Source organism: Rhinatrema bivittatum, chromosome 1, assembly GCF_901001135.1.
Source record: "Rhinatrema bivittatum chromosome 1, aRhiBiv1.1, whole genome shotgun sequence".
Classification (NCBI taxonomy): Eukaryota; Metazoa; Chordata; class Amphibia; order Gymnophiona; family Rhinatrematidae; genus Rhinatrema; species Rhinatrema bivittatum.
In genome coordinates, this window is record NC_042615.1 from 264,579,685 (window position 1) to 264,594,599 (window position 14,915).

Here is a 14,915-nt window from a genome sequence, read left to right on the forward strand (position 1 = left end):
GAACTGCATCTTCTCGATCCTGAACATATTATGTAGTCATAGTTATGCCTTAATATATGAACAAGAACACGGAAACTTGGCCACCACATCCATCACCACTAAACAGTGGTCACTGCATGAATGGTAGATTGCTTCTTTGTAGGAGTGAAACCTACCTCGGTGCAATTGGTAACTCCAATAACATTGGGGAACTAAGCTATGCCAAAGAAGCCCCTTTTAAACAGCCACCCTCTTCTGCTCAGAGCAGAGAGACGTAACAAATATAATCAGCCATCTGAAAGTTATAAATTTCTGAAGCCTTACAGCCAGCGTTTGGTTCAAAATGGATTTCTTCGCAATTTTATGGCATCAGATTGTAACCCCGTTTCTAGGTAACAAGTAGCTGCCAGTGGAGCCATAGAAGAATTTGTATTTTTTTGGGGAATGGATCCACTTACAGTAGCTCTGACACAAGTCTCTTTCCCCAGGGCGTAGATTCTTTGATGGTGGGGGAAGGAATTTCTCCTTCAAGAACCTGAGTGACAGGAGTGTCAGGTATAATCTTTCACTACTGTGGGTGCTGTATGGTGCCAATAAAACACAGGAGACTCGGATTTTGAGTGTACTAAAGAAATACTTTACTGAAGGTGAATCAGATAATTAATTGGCACAGTTCTGACAGTACTTCACATCACAACCTCCTCCGGAAGATAACACAACTACTATTTCAAATGTCCCTCAACTTCAACCACAGCAAAACTGAAATACTGCACACCAACAACAAGACCATCTCAACTCTCGAAGACCATAACCCAGCACCTGCAAAAGACGACAGAATAACCTCCTCAGCCAGAGATCTCGGTGTAATCATCGACAATGAACTCAATATGAAGAGTCATATCAAATCAATAATAAAGGATGGATTCTACAAACTACAAATATTCAAAAGAATCAAACCACTCCTCTATGCCCAAGACTACAGAACAGTCCTCCAAGCTCTGCTTTTCTCCAAACTCGACTACTGCAATGCCCTACTCCTGGGCCTCCCATCCAACACCCTCAGACCACTCCAATTGCTCCAAAATGCAGCGGCAAGATCACTCTCTAATACCAAAAAATCTGAACACATCTTACCAAACCTCAAAAACCTGCACTGGCTGCCCATCACACACAGGATTCAATACAAAGTTCTAACACCCAAACACAAAGCACTATACACTGAAAAATTCGACTGGAAGAGCCCTGCCCTTCACTTTCAATCCACTCAAAGAACACTCTGATCCATGAACACTGGTCTCATTCCTACACCATCACCAAAAATGGCCCACCTAACCTCAACAAGGAATGATCCCTAACAATAGCAGGCCCAACACTCTGGAACAGTCTACCACCCCGATTCAGGCTCAACCCCACAACCGAATCATTCAAAAAGAACCTCAAAACATGGCTCTTCAAAAAAGCATATCCAACTACCACCCACCACCCATCACATGAAGACATGCCCCCCCCCCTTATACCCCACAACACCCACCACAGAACCGCATAACCACATAATGGGGCAGATTTTCAAAGGGGTACGCGCGTAAGATACGCGCGTACCCCCCGAAAACCTGCCCCAAGCTTCCCCTGCGCGCGCCGGGCCTATGTTGAATAGGCTCGGCGGCGCGCAAGCCCCAGGACATGCGTACGTCCCGGGCTTTCCTGGGGGGCGTGACGGGAGCGTGTCGGGGGGTGTGTCACAGCGGTGCGTCATCCAGGGGCGGGGCCACGGGTGTGGTTTGGGGGTGTGGCCGAGGCCTCCGAAACTGCTCCCGGGCCAGGGAATTGCGTGCGAGTTATGCCTGCCTCAGGCAGGCATAACTTTTCTAACAAACAGGCCGATACAGTACAGTGCGCTCCAACAGAGCGCACTGTTAGCCAACATTTGGACGCGCGTTTTGGACGTGCAAGCTTTACCCCTTATTCAGTAAGGGGTAATAGCGAGTCCAAAACCCGTGTCCAACCCCCCCGAACCTAATAGCGCCCGCAACATGCAAATGCATGTTGATGGCCCTATCAGGTATTCCCGCACGATTCAGAAAGCAAAATGTGCAGCCAAGCCGCACATTTTGCTTTCAGAAATTAGCGCCTACCCAAAGGTAAGCGCTAATTTCTCCGGGCACCGGGAAAGTGTACAGAAAAGCAGTTTTTCTGTGCACCATCTGACTTAATATCATGGCAATATTAAGTCAGAGCTCCCGAAAGTTTAAAAAAGTAAAAAAAAAAAAAAAAAAAATTTAAAATAGGCCCACGGCTGGCGGGTCAAAAACCGGACGCTCAATGTTGCCGGCGTCCGGTTTCCAAACCTGTGGCTGTCAGCGGGCTCGAGAACGACGCTGGCAAAATTGAGCTTCGGCTGTCAAACCCACTGACAGCCGCTGCTTCCGTCAAAAAAGAGGCACTAGGGACGCGGTAGTGTCCCTAGCGCCTCTTTTTACCGCCGGGCCTAATTTTAATAAAATACTGAATCGCGCACACAGGAGAGTGGCCTGTGCGCGTGCCGGGAGAGCTTCTCCGTTACGCTGTAAACCGGTGTGATATGTCCGATGAACATTGGTATAGAAAAACAAACAAATAAATAAATATATAAATAAATAAATCTTTGCAAATTTCATTCCTTCCTCTATCTGTGCAGGTATCTCTAAATATCAATGCAGGGGAAGCATTCATCCTCCAGGGCATGGACACATGAGGTTCCCAAATAGAAAGGGTATCCTTCTGTGGGCAAGAAAAAACCCTTTCAAAACTGGTAAAAAGGATAAAACAGTCTCTGCACAGAGTATCCCAGTTTACCTCTCTCCCAGAGTGAAGACTCCAGGGGGCCGATGCAAAAAATTTGCACTGAAAGCGGGCGCTGTGTATTCAGCGCCCCCTTTCATAACACGCCCCCATGCATCTCTCCCGGGGCGCTATGCAATATTTAAATTAGGGTTTGCGCTGTCGAGGAGGTGCTAGGAGCGATTGTACGCCTCTAGCATCTCCTTGACAACGGAAGCCGGAGAGAGGTCCGCTGTTGGTGGCTGTCCGCCGGTTAAGAAAATGGACGCTGAATTTATCAGCGTCCTGCTTTCCAAACCAGCGCACATGCAGGAGTTAGGAAAATGGATGCTGAAAAATTCAGCATCCAGCACCAGAAGGAGTGTATAAAATCAATATTAAAGTGTCGGGCACTTAATATTAATTTATTCACTCCTTCACTTGTTGCGGATTGGTCCCTTTACTGTCACACGTCAGTGAAAGGACCAATCACCTTTCAGAAGGCTGTCCTGAAAGGGGATTGGTCCTTTCCACTGACAAATGTCAGTGAAAAGGACCAATGGGTAATAAGTGAAGGAGTGAATAAATTGCTATTAAGTGCCTGACACTTTAATATTAATTATACATTCCTTCTGGTGCCCGTAGTCAGGTTTGGAGAATGGACGCTGAATTTATCAGCGTCCATTTTCCTAACCCCTGCCAGCGCTTTTTAAAAACTTTTTTAAAATTATTTTTTTAAAAAGTTGTTCCTCCCACTTAATAACCCAAGGATAATAAGTAGGAGGCAGTACAGAAAAGCAGTTTTCTGCTTTTCTGTACTAGTTTTAGTAGCGCTCAGCAATTAACGCCTGTCCTCTAGAAGGTTGCAGAGGGGCAGTTCTTCACTATGCGGGGACCCCCAGAGAAAGGTTTCTCTGTGACCTCTCTCCAGGCAACACCCAGGGCTCTTGCAGCTTCTTAGAAAAAGAATAAATAATAAAAGGCCAAAATAACCTGGGATGCAAACCCTACCAGCCAGTGAGTGGACTAGAATTGCAGGTCCTGACTTTTTCTCAGGGACTCAAGGCTGTGCTTGCTTGAATACCAGAGGAAAAACCTCCTGCATCTCCTGTACCTTGAACATTCCCAGAGGAAAAGCCTCCTGCATCTCCTGTACCTTGAAAATTCCCAGAGGAAAAGCCTCCTGCATCTCCTGTACCTTGAAAATTCCCAGAGGAAAAACCTCCTGCATCTCCTGTACCTTGAGAAAGCAAACTGCTCTGCACAGCACCCAAAGCTCTCAGCAGAGAGCTGCTTTTATTTCCTCACCAGGGGAACAGCCATCCCAGCTCCCTCAAAGGAAGGGGCTGTACTGAATGGTGCCTTCCCTTAATCCCCACCTCTCTGTCCCTAGCTAAAGGAGTTAAAATAAGGGCACTGCTGGTAATGAACCCCAGTGAGTCATTACAAGATGTTACAGGAAGCAGGGGCGATGAGAGGATCACTTGTTTAAGATAATTAAACAGAGCTTTTTTGTGTACTTGAAAGTCCTGAGGAAAGTTCATGTTGAAATGTCAATTGTAAGACTTTAGATATTTTTATCGTTTGGATAATTGATTCAATTTGTTATGTTTAATGAAGTGCCAAGATTGATTTTTTTTTTTTTTGCATTTCTAGTACAGAGTTGATACATGCAAAAGTTGATAAGTGATGATATTTGTCACTCTTGTCACCTTCTGAAATGAGCTAATAGCCAGATAGTACAGCGTGATCATCACTTTTATCTCAACAGGCAAGCTGTGAAGACGGGAGGTCAGTTTTTCATGCACCTTCTCACAGAGCTGGGAGATCAGCTGCTGTGGTCAACCCGCCTCTTGCACAGAGGCACTCTCTGTTACCTCTTCTAAATCTGCCCTGCAGATTGAACTACAGGAGACTTGGTGTCTCCTGTGATGTGCATAAAAGTGTAGATGCATTGTTAGGAGAATGCATATCCATTTTAGTTAGACTTCGTGGAATGGAAAGCTCCACCTTCTTTGTATCTCTTTTATACAGACTTCTGTTAATTGTGAGAAATGAGCATGGGATATATCTCAGCTGTACCAAATGATTATCCTCCTTCTTCCAACTTGACCTCTTAAACTATTGCTGGCGTAGCTGCTGCAGCCATTGCATTACTGTTTCTTTAAAAGTGTTGAGGTCTGTTTCTGAAAGAGGACTTTTTGGGGGGTAAGGTGTTGGCAGTTTGTTTTCTGATTATCATAAGCTTTTTTATTTTTCTGTATGTGTGAGTGCTGGTGTTTTCCTGATTATTAAATCCTATGGAACGGGGCAAATAATGATGCAGTGTGGAGACTGACGTGTTGGCAGATTTATTTGGCTTTTTCTCCTTGGTCTGCATTGACTTCATGGCTGAATATGCAGTTTTACCATCTTTTTCTGTAGGTAACCAATGTCATCTGAGTGAATTTTCCTGAGCAAAAGGAGATGAGACTCATCCATTTATTTATTTATTTGTATTTAAATAATTTTATATGTCACTATATCATAAAATTTAAACTGGCTTCCAAAAATTCATTACAAGTGGGCAATAAGGCAGCTAATAAATTACATGTCTTGGAGCCAGTCAGGACCCTAATGCTTTAGGTTATGCTCACTGGGGCAGATTTTAAAAGGGTTACTCGCGTATATTACGCGTGTAACCCCGAAAACCCGCTTCTGTGCGCGCCGAGCCTATTTTGCATAGGCCCGGCGACGCGCGCAAGCCCTGAGACGCACGTATGTCCCGGGGCTTGAAAAAAGGGGCAGGGAGTGGGCGGGGTGGGGACGGGACCGAGGCCTTGGCACACGGCCATGCCGGGGGATCGCGCGCCGGCACTTGGCAGGCGCGCGCGACCCCGAGCTGCCCAGAGGCAGGCACAACTTATGCAACAAAGGTGGGGGGGGGGGGGGGATTTAGGTAGGGCCGGGGGGGGGTGGGTTAGATAAGGGAAGGGAGGGAAAGGTGGGAGGGATCCAAAAAAAAGTTCCCTCCAAGGCCGCTCCGATTTCGGAGCGGCCTTGGAGGGAACGGGGAAAGCCATAGGGGCTCCCCTTGGGCTCGGCACGCGCAGGGTGCACAAGTGTGCACCCCCTTGCGCACGCCGCCCCTGGATTTTATAACATGCGCACGGCAGCGCACGCATGTTATAAAATCAGGCGTAGATTTGTGCGCACTGGGTTGCACGCACAAATCTACGCCCGTGCGTACCTACTAAAATCTGGCCCATTATCACTCAACTGATATTCAGCCTTCCATGCAGTCTCAGATCTAGCATGTAATAGTATTATATTTTATTTGCTGCTGTTCCCGAATAGTTATTCACCAATTTCTTTTACAGCCTCAAGATTTGCAGAATTGAGATTTTAAACATTAAAAAGAGAATTTTAAAAGCCCGTTGCCCGCCAAACTTGGGAGATGCGCGCACAAGTCGGGCTTGCGAGTGCCCACAGAATTTTAAAAGCCTCCCAGATGTGCGTATATCTCCCGCAGTGTGCCCATCTCACTTGATTTCAAAAAGGGGCTTGGCGTGGACATGATCTGGGAGGGGTATCAGTGGGGCGTGGCCATTGCAGGGCGAGGCCAAGAAATGTGTGCGTAAATATGCACCCAGGTCCACTGCTGTGTAATTTTACTTCTGCTATGGAGAAAGTGTAACTTGAAAAATAAAAGAAATTAGCCATTTCTTTTGGGTTTAAAGGGTCTGGGGTAACTGGGTGTCCTCCAAACCAGGGGGGTTTGGAGGACACCAGGGGGGTTTGGAGGACCTATCTCTGAAATGGGCGAACTGGTGGACTAACTGGTGAAACTGGTCATGGCGTGGCTGTGTGCCTGTTGTAAAATACACTGACTTACATGGTAGAATCGAGATTTGTGTGCCTCGGCGCATGCCCATTTAAAATTGGTTTCACATGGGCATGCGGCCAGGCTATTTTATAATTTGTGCGCATATGTGCGTGCAAGTTATAAAATGGCCGCCTATCTGGGTGTGCACCAGTGCACACATGCCAGAGTGTGCCCACACGCCGGTTTAAAAGTTACCATCTAAGAAAGGGATATTCTAAATGTACAATGGTGCACAGCTTTTGTCTGAAAACTATTCTTTTTGTCTTACTTCACTTCTGGTTTTCTTGTTCTCCCTCATTAAACAGGCAGCTTTTGCCAGATGTTCAAGAGATACCTAGTGCTACCCCCTTGGACAACTGTATTTACAGATTTCGAAAGATAAATATAAATCAGATTGTGCAGGCTGCGCTGAAATTGAAACATGAGGAATCTGACCTCCAGATGGTCTTGGGCCAAGCAGAAGACTGGCTTCTGCGGCTAAAAGCTATCGCAGAGGAGGTAATGGGCAGCTGATTTTTATTTTCTTGCCTTCTCATGCAACTTCCTGATATTGTGTTCCCATCTGGCTATATGACACTAAACCTTACACCATGAGGCCAGAACCCAGGACAGCTCTTCCGTCTGCTGTGGGTACAGGAGGGGTGAGACATTGACTATCGGGTTCCTCTGTAGCTATTACCCTGCATGCCTACCCTGCCTTTTGCCTTCCAACACCTGGGCCTTGCTGGTGGCTATACACCATTCATGATATCATCTGTAGCAGATTTTAATCAAAGGTCTGTCGCTAGGGGCAGGCCATCCCAAAGAGGTGATACAAAGGGGAGGCACCTCTTTGTGGAACTGCTTTTGGAATGACCCGGAAGAGCAAGGATTATTACTCAGGAAGTGATAGGATATGCAGCCTCTATTCTTTGGTGTGAGGAGATTAGGTTTGTTGGGATTTTGGTAGTTTAATATATTATGCTTTCATATTTAGATGAGCAGGTGTAGGATGGGGTTTTGTGATTTTATGTTAAAAACTTTTTAAATTTTATATTACAGGATTGGCCTATTCTGCTGGGAGAGTGGGGCATGGGGTATTCTGTACATTAGGAACTATTTTGCATGATTATTTTATTTTTACAGTGATGCAAACCACTTTGGGTTCATATTTATGAAGTCACATGGTATAAAAACGTAAAGTGTAAAGTGAAATCAGTGACTTTCAGTATTTTATGGATTGATCAGCAGAACTTTCTAATAGAAATAGAACCGTCATTGCTTCTGCTGGAGATGACCTGGCGCTCTTGTCAGAATATATACATTTTTTTACCCAGCTGTTTCCTCCTCATTTGAGTTCCTTGTTTAGTTGGAAGCAGGTTAGTTGGTGTCATTAGCACTCAATTGCAGCTACCTTTGGATTTTATCCCTGTTTTATAGCCCCTTCCAGCCCCCCCCCCCAGTTCCCAGTGTACTAAGGCTGATTTTTGCATTGATAGTCCTTGACTGGGGGCCATGCGCCAGGGTGTCTTCCAGAATCCTACTGTCATGGACCCTGAATCAGGCCACTAGGTTTCTATTTCTATTCTTATACTTCTTTATAGCCTTATTCTCTCAAAAAGGGACCCCAAAGTGATACACATCTTACAGTAAAATACATCTACATGATATATTATAAATACAATCCTAAAAGCCCTTTTGAAGACATATCACATTTCTACTCTCAATAGAGAAGTGATAAGCTGCATTACATAACTAATAGTAACACTCACTCCCACTCAGTATGATAAAAACTCCACTGTATCAATGCAATCATTTCCAAATATACAACACAGTAACAATACATCGTGACAGACAATACACCACCCCTGAGAATGACTATGAATTCTTCCACCAGGGGCTGTGAATGCTGCCTCTAAAGCATTCCCAGCCTTAGCCAATAGCAGTGGCTATTTTCTAAGTCATCTTGATTAATAGCAGGTAATGGACTTCTCCTCCAAGAACTTATCCAAACCTTTTTTAAACTCAGCTACACTAACTGTACTAACCACATCCCCTGGCAACAAATTCCAGAGTTTAATTGTGTGTTGAGTGAAAAAGAATTTTCTCTGATTTGTTTTAAATGTGCTACATGCTAACTTCATGAGTGCCCCCTAGTCCTTTTATTATCCGAAAGAGTAAATAACCAATTCACATTTACCCGTTCTAGACCTCTCATGATTTTAAACACCTCTATCATATCCCACCTCAGCCATCTCTTCTCCAAGCTGAACAGCCCTAACCTCTTTAGTCTTTCCTCATAGGGGAGCAGTTCCATCCCCTTTATAATTTTGGTCGCTCTTCTCTGCACCTTCTCCATCTTTCTTGAGCTGTGGCGACCAGAATTGTACACAGTATTCAAGGTGCGTTCTCACCATGGAGTGAAACAGAGGCATTATGACATCCTCTGTTTTATTCACCATTCCCTTCCTAATAATTCCTAACATTCTGTTTGCTTTTTTGACTGCCACAGCACACTGAGCCGACAATTTCAAAGTATTATCCAATTTTTCAAGTATATCAAAAGCAAGAAGTCTGTGAGAGAGTCAGTTGGCCCACTAGATGACCAGGTGGAAAAGGAGCATTCAGGGAAGACAGAACAATAGCAGAAAAACTAAATTAGTTCTTTGCTTCAGTCTTTCCTGACAAGAATATTGGGGAGATACCCACATTGGTAATGATCTTTGAAGTGGATGGTTTTAGAGGAACTGAAGCAAATAACTGTGAAACTGAAAGATGAAATAAAGCAACTCGACAAACTAAAGATTAACAAATCATTAGGTCTGGATGGTATTCACCTCAGAGTTCTAAAATAACTAAAAAATGAAATTGTAGACTGGTTACTAGCAATCTATGTCCTAACAATAAAATTAGCTACTGTTCCTGAAAACTAGAGGGTAGCCAATATATCGCTAATATTTGAAAAGTCTCAGAGAATGATCAGAGAAAATATAGACCAATGAGCCTGACAACAGTGCCAAACAAAATAGTAGAAGCTATTTCTAAGAGCAGAATTACCAGTCATGTGGATAGCCATGGCTTAATAGGGAAGTGCTAACATGGATTCAGCAAACTAAAGTCTTGCCTTATCAATCTATTCAAATTTTTTGAAGATGTAAATAAGCATGTATATAAGGGTGAGCAGGTCGATATAGTGTATATGGATTTTCAGAAGGCATTAAACAAGTCTTTGATGAGAAACTCCTCAGGAAGTTAAAACGTTTTGGGATAAGAGGTGTGTCCTATTGTGGGTTCATAACAATTGGTTAAAAGACAAGAAACTGAGAGTTGGACTAAATGGTCAGTTTACCTAGTGCAGAGAGATGAATAGTGGAGTGCTTCAGGGATCAGTGCTGTTTAACATTTACATCACTGATCTGGAAAAGGGAGCTATGAGTGAGGTGGTCAGATTTGTAGATGACACAAAATTATTAAAAGTTGTTAAAAACACATGATGACTTTGAAGAAATGCAGAAGGACTTTGCCAGACTGAGGAACTGGGCATCTAAGTGGCAGATGAAATTTAATGTGGACACGTGCCAATTGATGCACATAGGAAAAAATAATCCTAATTTAAAGTACCCAGTTCTGGGTTCTGTTAAAGGAATAATCATCCTGGAAAAGGATCTTCTAGTCATTGTGGACAATATGTTGAAAACAGTAATCAAAAAAGCAAAATAGAATGTTAGGAGTTACTCATAAAGGAATGGAGAATAAAACAGAGAATATCATAATGCCTCTGTATTGATCCATGGTGCGTCTACATCTTGAGTATTATGTGCAGTTTTGGTCACCCCCATCTTAAAAACATTATAGCAGAACTAGAAAAGGCACAGAGAAGGACAGAAAAAAATGATAAAGAAGATGAAATGGCTCCCCTGTGAAGAAAGGTTCTATATGAAAATTAAGACACTTTAGCTTGAAGAAGAGATGAAGAGGGGACAAAATCATGATTGGGGTAGAACAGGTAAATAGGGAATGGTTATTAACCCTTTCAAATAGTACTATGACTAGAGGACACTCCATTAATCTAACTAGAAGTAGATATAAAACAAATCAAACAAAACATTTTCATACAACACAAAATCAAGCTGTGGAATTTGTTGCTGAAGGATAGTGGTCAAGGCATCTAGCATAGATGGGTTTATAAGGGGTTTGGAGGTGTTCCTAGAGGCAAAATCCATAAACAATTATTAGCTAGACAGACTTGGGAAAGCCATCGCTTATCCCTGGGAGTGAGCGACAAGGAATAGATGTACTTTTTGGGATCTGCCAGGTATTTCCTAATGACCCAGATTGGTCATTGTCAGAGATATGATGCTGGAACTCGATGGACCTTTGGTCTGACCCAGCATAGCACTTATGTTGTTTTGTAACACCTACACATTTTGGTAGTAATTGTTCAGCGCTTAAATAATGAGACAAGGAATATTCTTGGAGGGTTAAAATATTATTGGCTTTTTATATTGTTTGCTAGTGTTAAGGTTAGCATTTGTTTGCCAGTGTTAGCATTGTTTGTGAGGTGAGAAAGGGAAAATAGACTTTTATTCTTTGAGCTAGTAAAAAATAGTGAGATTGATATTCAAAAGCCATTTAGACGGATAACTGAAAAGTTATCCGTCTAAATGGCTAAACTGGCAAATTTAAAGACTTATCCAGATAAATTCTAGCTGAACAATGAGTTATCTGGCTAGAATTTAGCTGGATAAGTTGGGAGCATTCTGGGAAGGAGCGAAGATAGCTGCATAAGTTAACCTATGTGACTATCTTTAGTCATGCTGCTGACCTGTCCTGGAGTTAACTGGATAAACATATCCAGCTAACTTTAAGATAGCCGAGTATATTCGGCGGCACCATCGTGCTGCTAAATATATCCTGCAAGTTAGTCAAATGGCTCAGCAGTTGAATAGTGATCCCAGTATTTATTTGCCAGTATTAGAATTGGTTATGTGGTAGGAAAATAGACTGATTCTCTGAGATAGTAAAAGATAGTATTTATTTGTAAGTGTTTTAATTGTGAATTGGCAAAGGCCTCTTACTTGCTCTAAGAAGGTGAGAGTTCTGGTTCTTAGTCAACTAGGTACTAGTTTGATTCCCACCTCCCAGTGTTTTATTTTTTGATATCTAGATTATCACCCCACTAGGGGGACAGTCTTCAAAATAAGTCAATTAGTCACTTAAAATAGTACGATTAATCCTGATTTTAGTGATTAACTAATTTTATTCCTGTTGCTGTTCATTTGCTATCAAATCACCTAGTTATTATATTTAAAAACCATAGATTTAAAAAAACAAAAAAACCAAACAATAAACCTAATAAATTAAAAACCCCAATCACATTTAATAGTCCTTAAATTGAGACATATTCCTTAATCAGCATTTAAAACTTTATCAACTCAAGAAACTAAGATGCATACAGCGCGCGTCCCGGGGCTTTGCGCGCGCCGGCGGCCTATGCAAAATAGGCGCACAGGCTCGTGAGTGCCATGCGCGCGTAAATCCGGCAGGATTTACGCGCACAGGGCTTTTAAAATCTACCCCATAGTGCATTTGGATTTTCAGAAGGCATTTGACAAAGTCCCTCAAGAGAGACTCCTCAGAAAATTGGGAGATTATGGGATTGAAGGCAGTGTCCTATTGTGGATTGATAACTGGAAACAGAGGGTAGGACTGAATGGTTTGTTTTCTGAATGGAGAAAGGTCATTAGTGGAGTGCCCCAGGGATCTGTATTGGGACCTGAGCTATTAAGCATATTCATAAATGTGGAGAAAGAAATGACGAGGTAGGTAACCAGATTTATAGATGACACAAAATTGTTTTGAGTTGTTAACACAGCAGTGGATTGTGAAGAATTGCAGAAGGTCCTTGTGAGACGAGACTGGGCATCTAAATGACAGTTGTAATTTAATATGGACAAGTGCAAAGTAAGGAAAAATAATTGCAACTACAGGTGCATGATGCTGAGTTCCACATTAGGAGTCACTGCCCAAGAAACGGACCTTGGAGTTCTTGTGGATAATACCTTGAAATCTTTGGCTCATTAAGCAGTGGCAATCAAAAAGGCAAATAGAAAGTTAGGAATTATTTGAAAAGCAATAGAGAAAAAAACTGAGAACATCGTAATGCCCTTGTATAGATCTATGGTGCGACTGCACCTTAAGTATTGTGTGTACTTCTGGTTACCCCTTCTCAAAAAAGAGAGAGGACATAGAAAAGGTACAGAGAAGGGCAATGAAAATGATAAAAGGGCTGGAATAAACACCCTTATGAAGAAAGGCTGAAGAGAATAAGGCTCTTTAGCTTGAAAAACAGACAACTGAGAAGGGATATATTGAAATTTATGAAATCATGAGTGTGGTGGAATGGGTAAATAGGGATTGGTTATATACACTTTCAAACAACACTAGGACTAGGGGACCCTCAAGGAAACTGGCAACTGGCAGATTTAAAACAAATCGTAAGAAGTATTTTTCCACTTAGTGCACAATCAGACTATGGAGTCCATTGCCAGAGGACTAACATAGTGGGGTTCAAAAGAGGGTTGGATACATTCCTGTAGGAAAAGTCCATAAACAATTATTAGCCAGGAGGTCTTGGGAAAGCCAGCACTTATCCCTGGGAGTGTGATATATGAAATGGATCAATTATTAGGGATATGATGGGTACCTGTGACCCCGACTGGACACTGTTGAAGACAAAATGCTGGGCTCAATGGACCTTGGTCTTACCTAGCATGACACTTCTTATGTGTTAAGCACTAGCAAACACTGGCTTAAGGTAGTTCAGGTGGCAGTTTTTAGCCACTTCCTTCACCATAAATCAAAGTTAATCAAGGATACTGCTGTTTTGATCAATATCAGAACTCCATGCAGTCTTGACCCTGATATATAAGAGAGAGTCTGACAGGGTACTACAGGGGGAAAATGCAATATCAATAGTACCCAAAAAAGCTCCTCATAGAAAATGTATAAAGGACACACAACTTTCAGAGGTAAAATAAAAAATAACTTGAGTTTTAATCCTAGGCTTCAGAATGTGAACTTTTTTTTAGAGGTGTTATAACTGGCAAAAAATGCCAAGGGCTCCAAAAACATGTAATTGCATCTAGAAAAAATTGTTATAATCCCCAAGGGCTCAAAAATGCTTCAACATGAAATAAAAATTCCTCCTTCCACCCTGAAAACAGGAAAATCATATAAGTACATGGATAACTCCAATGTAATTTGTATTTCAACAGATGTATCTACATCAGGGAAGTTGATCTGGATCACCGTTTCAGTGGACTGCCCACAAACATTATTACAAAATGCATATGTTGACAAGTAGATGTTGTAGAGTATTTAAACTGTAAGAAACCAATCAAACTTTCTAGACATGAAAATGTGGCATTGAAACAACTGTCTTTTGACAGTGAGGAAGTGGTGAAGCCTGCAGATAAAAGAGGCATGATTCTTATTCTATTTAAGAAGAACTGTATAGCTGAGATGAAATGCTGTCTTTTTGATACTATTTATTGAGAATAATTTTGTCACTGTGCAGGTAGGGATAAAGTCTGTAACTTTTGTGCTTTGCCTCACATTTCAAAACAAATTTATCCAGATAGGTTTGATTTAAAAATGCTCGGGTAAATATCCCGGTACACGCACAAACTCATGTACCCCTGTTCTTTGCAAGGCTTTTTGAAAATAAATATGCACGTAAATCCCAACTGTGCCCTCCCTGTAAAGGCCTATCGCCAGTGCACATAAAAGCAAATATGGAATCAGGTTGCACACAATTCTTTATGCACACTGAGCCCCAGTGTATTATAATAGTCATTTATGTTCATAAAGCTTTGTTTTGTCTGTGAAAATTGCTTTCAAATTTAGGCCTGTTATGTACAACTTCTCTGTGGTACATAAAGACAAAGGAATAAACAGTTTCTTTTTTCCCCCCTAGCAGTTTCCTCCTGCTCCTTTGTGCTTCCACCTCACTCAGAACTGGCTCATTTAGGCCACATCACCAAGAACCTTCATTCTCAATTACCTGTTTTGTTTTGTTTTTTTCATAAGAACATAAAAACATAAGAAATTGCCATGCTGGGTCAGACCAAGGGTCCATCAAGCCCAGCATCCTGTTTCCAACAGAGGCCAAACCAGGCCGCAAGAACCTGGCAATTACCGAAACACCTAGTAGATCCCATGCTACTGATGCACTGATGCAATTAATAGCAGTGGCTATTCCCTAAGTAAACTTGATTAATAGCAGTTAATGGAC

General features: G+C 42.3%; 1 protein-coding gene across 4 annotated transcripts in view; it reads left to right on the forward strand.

Annotated features, from left to right (window-relative positions):
* DYSF (dysferlin) overlaps nt 1-14,915 on the forward strand; it is a 731,032-nt gene that overhangs the window by 282,782 nt on the left and 433,335 nt on the right. For all 4 annotated transcript variants that reach the window (XM_029594483.1, XM_029594497.1, XM_029594488.1 and 1 more), the window contains exon 22: nt 6,946-7,138. In XM_029594483.1, coding sequence (XP_029450343.1) covers nt 6,946-7,138 — 193 coding nt within the window. The remainder of the gene's footprint in view (nt 1-6,945; nt 7,139-14,915) is intronic.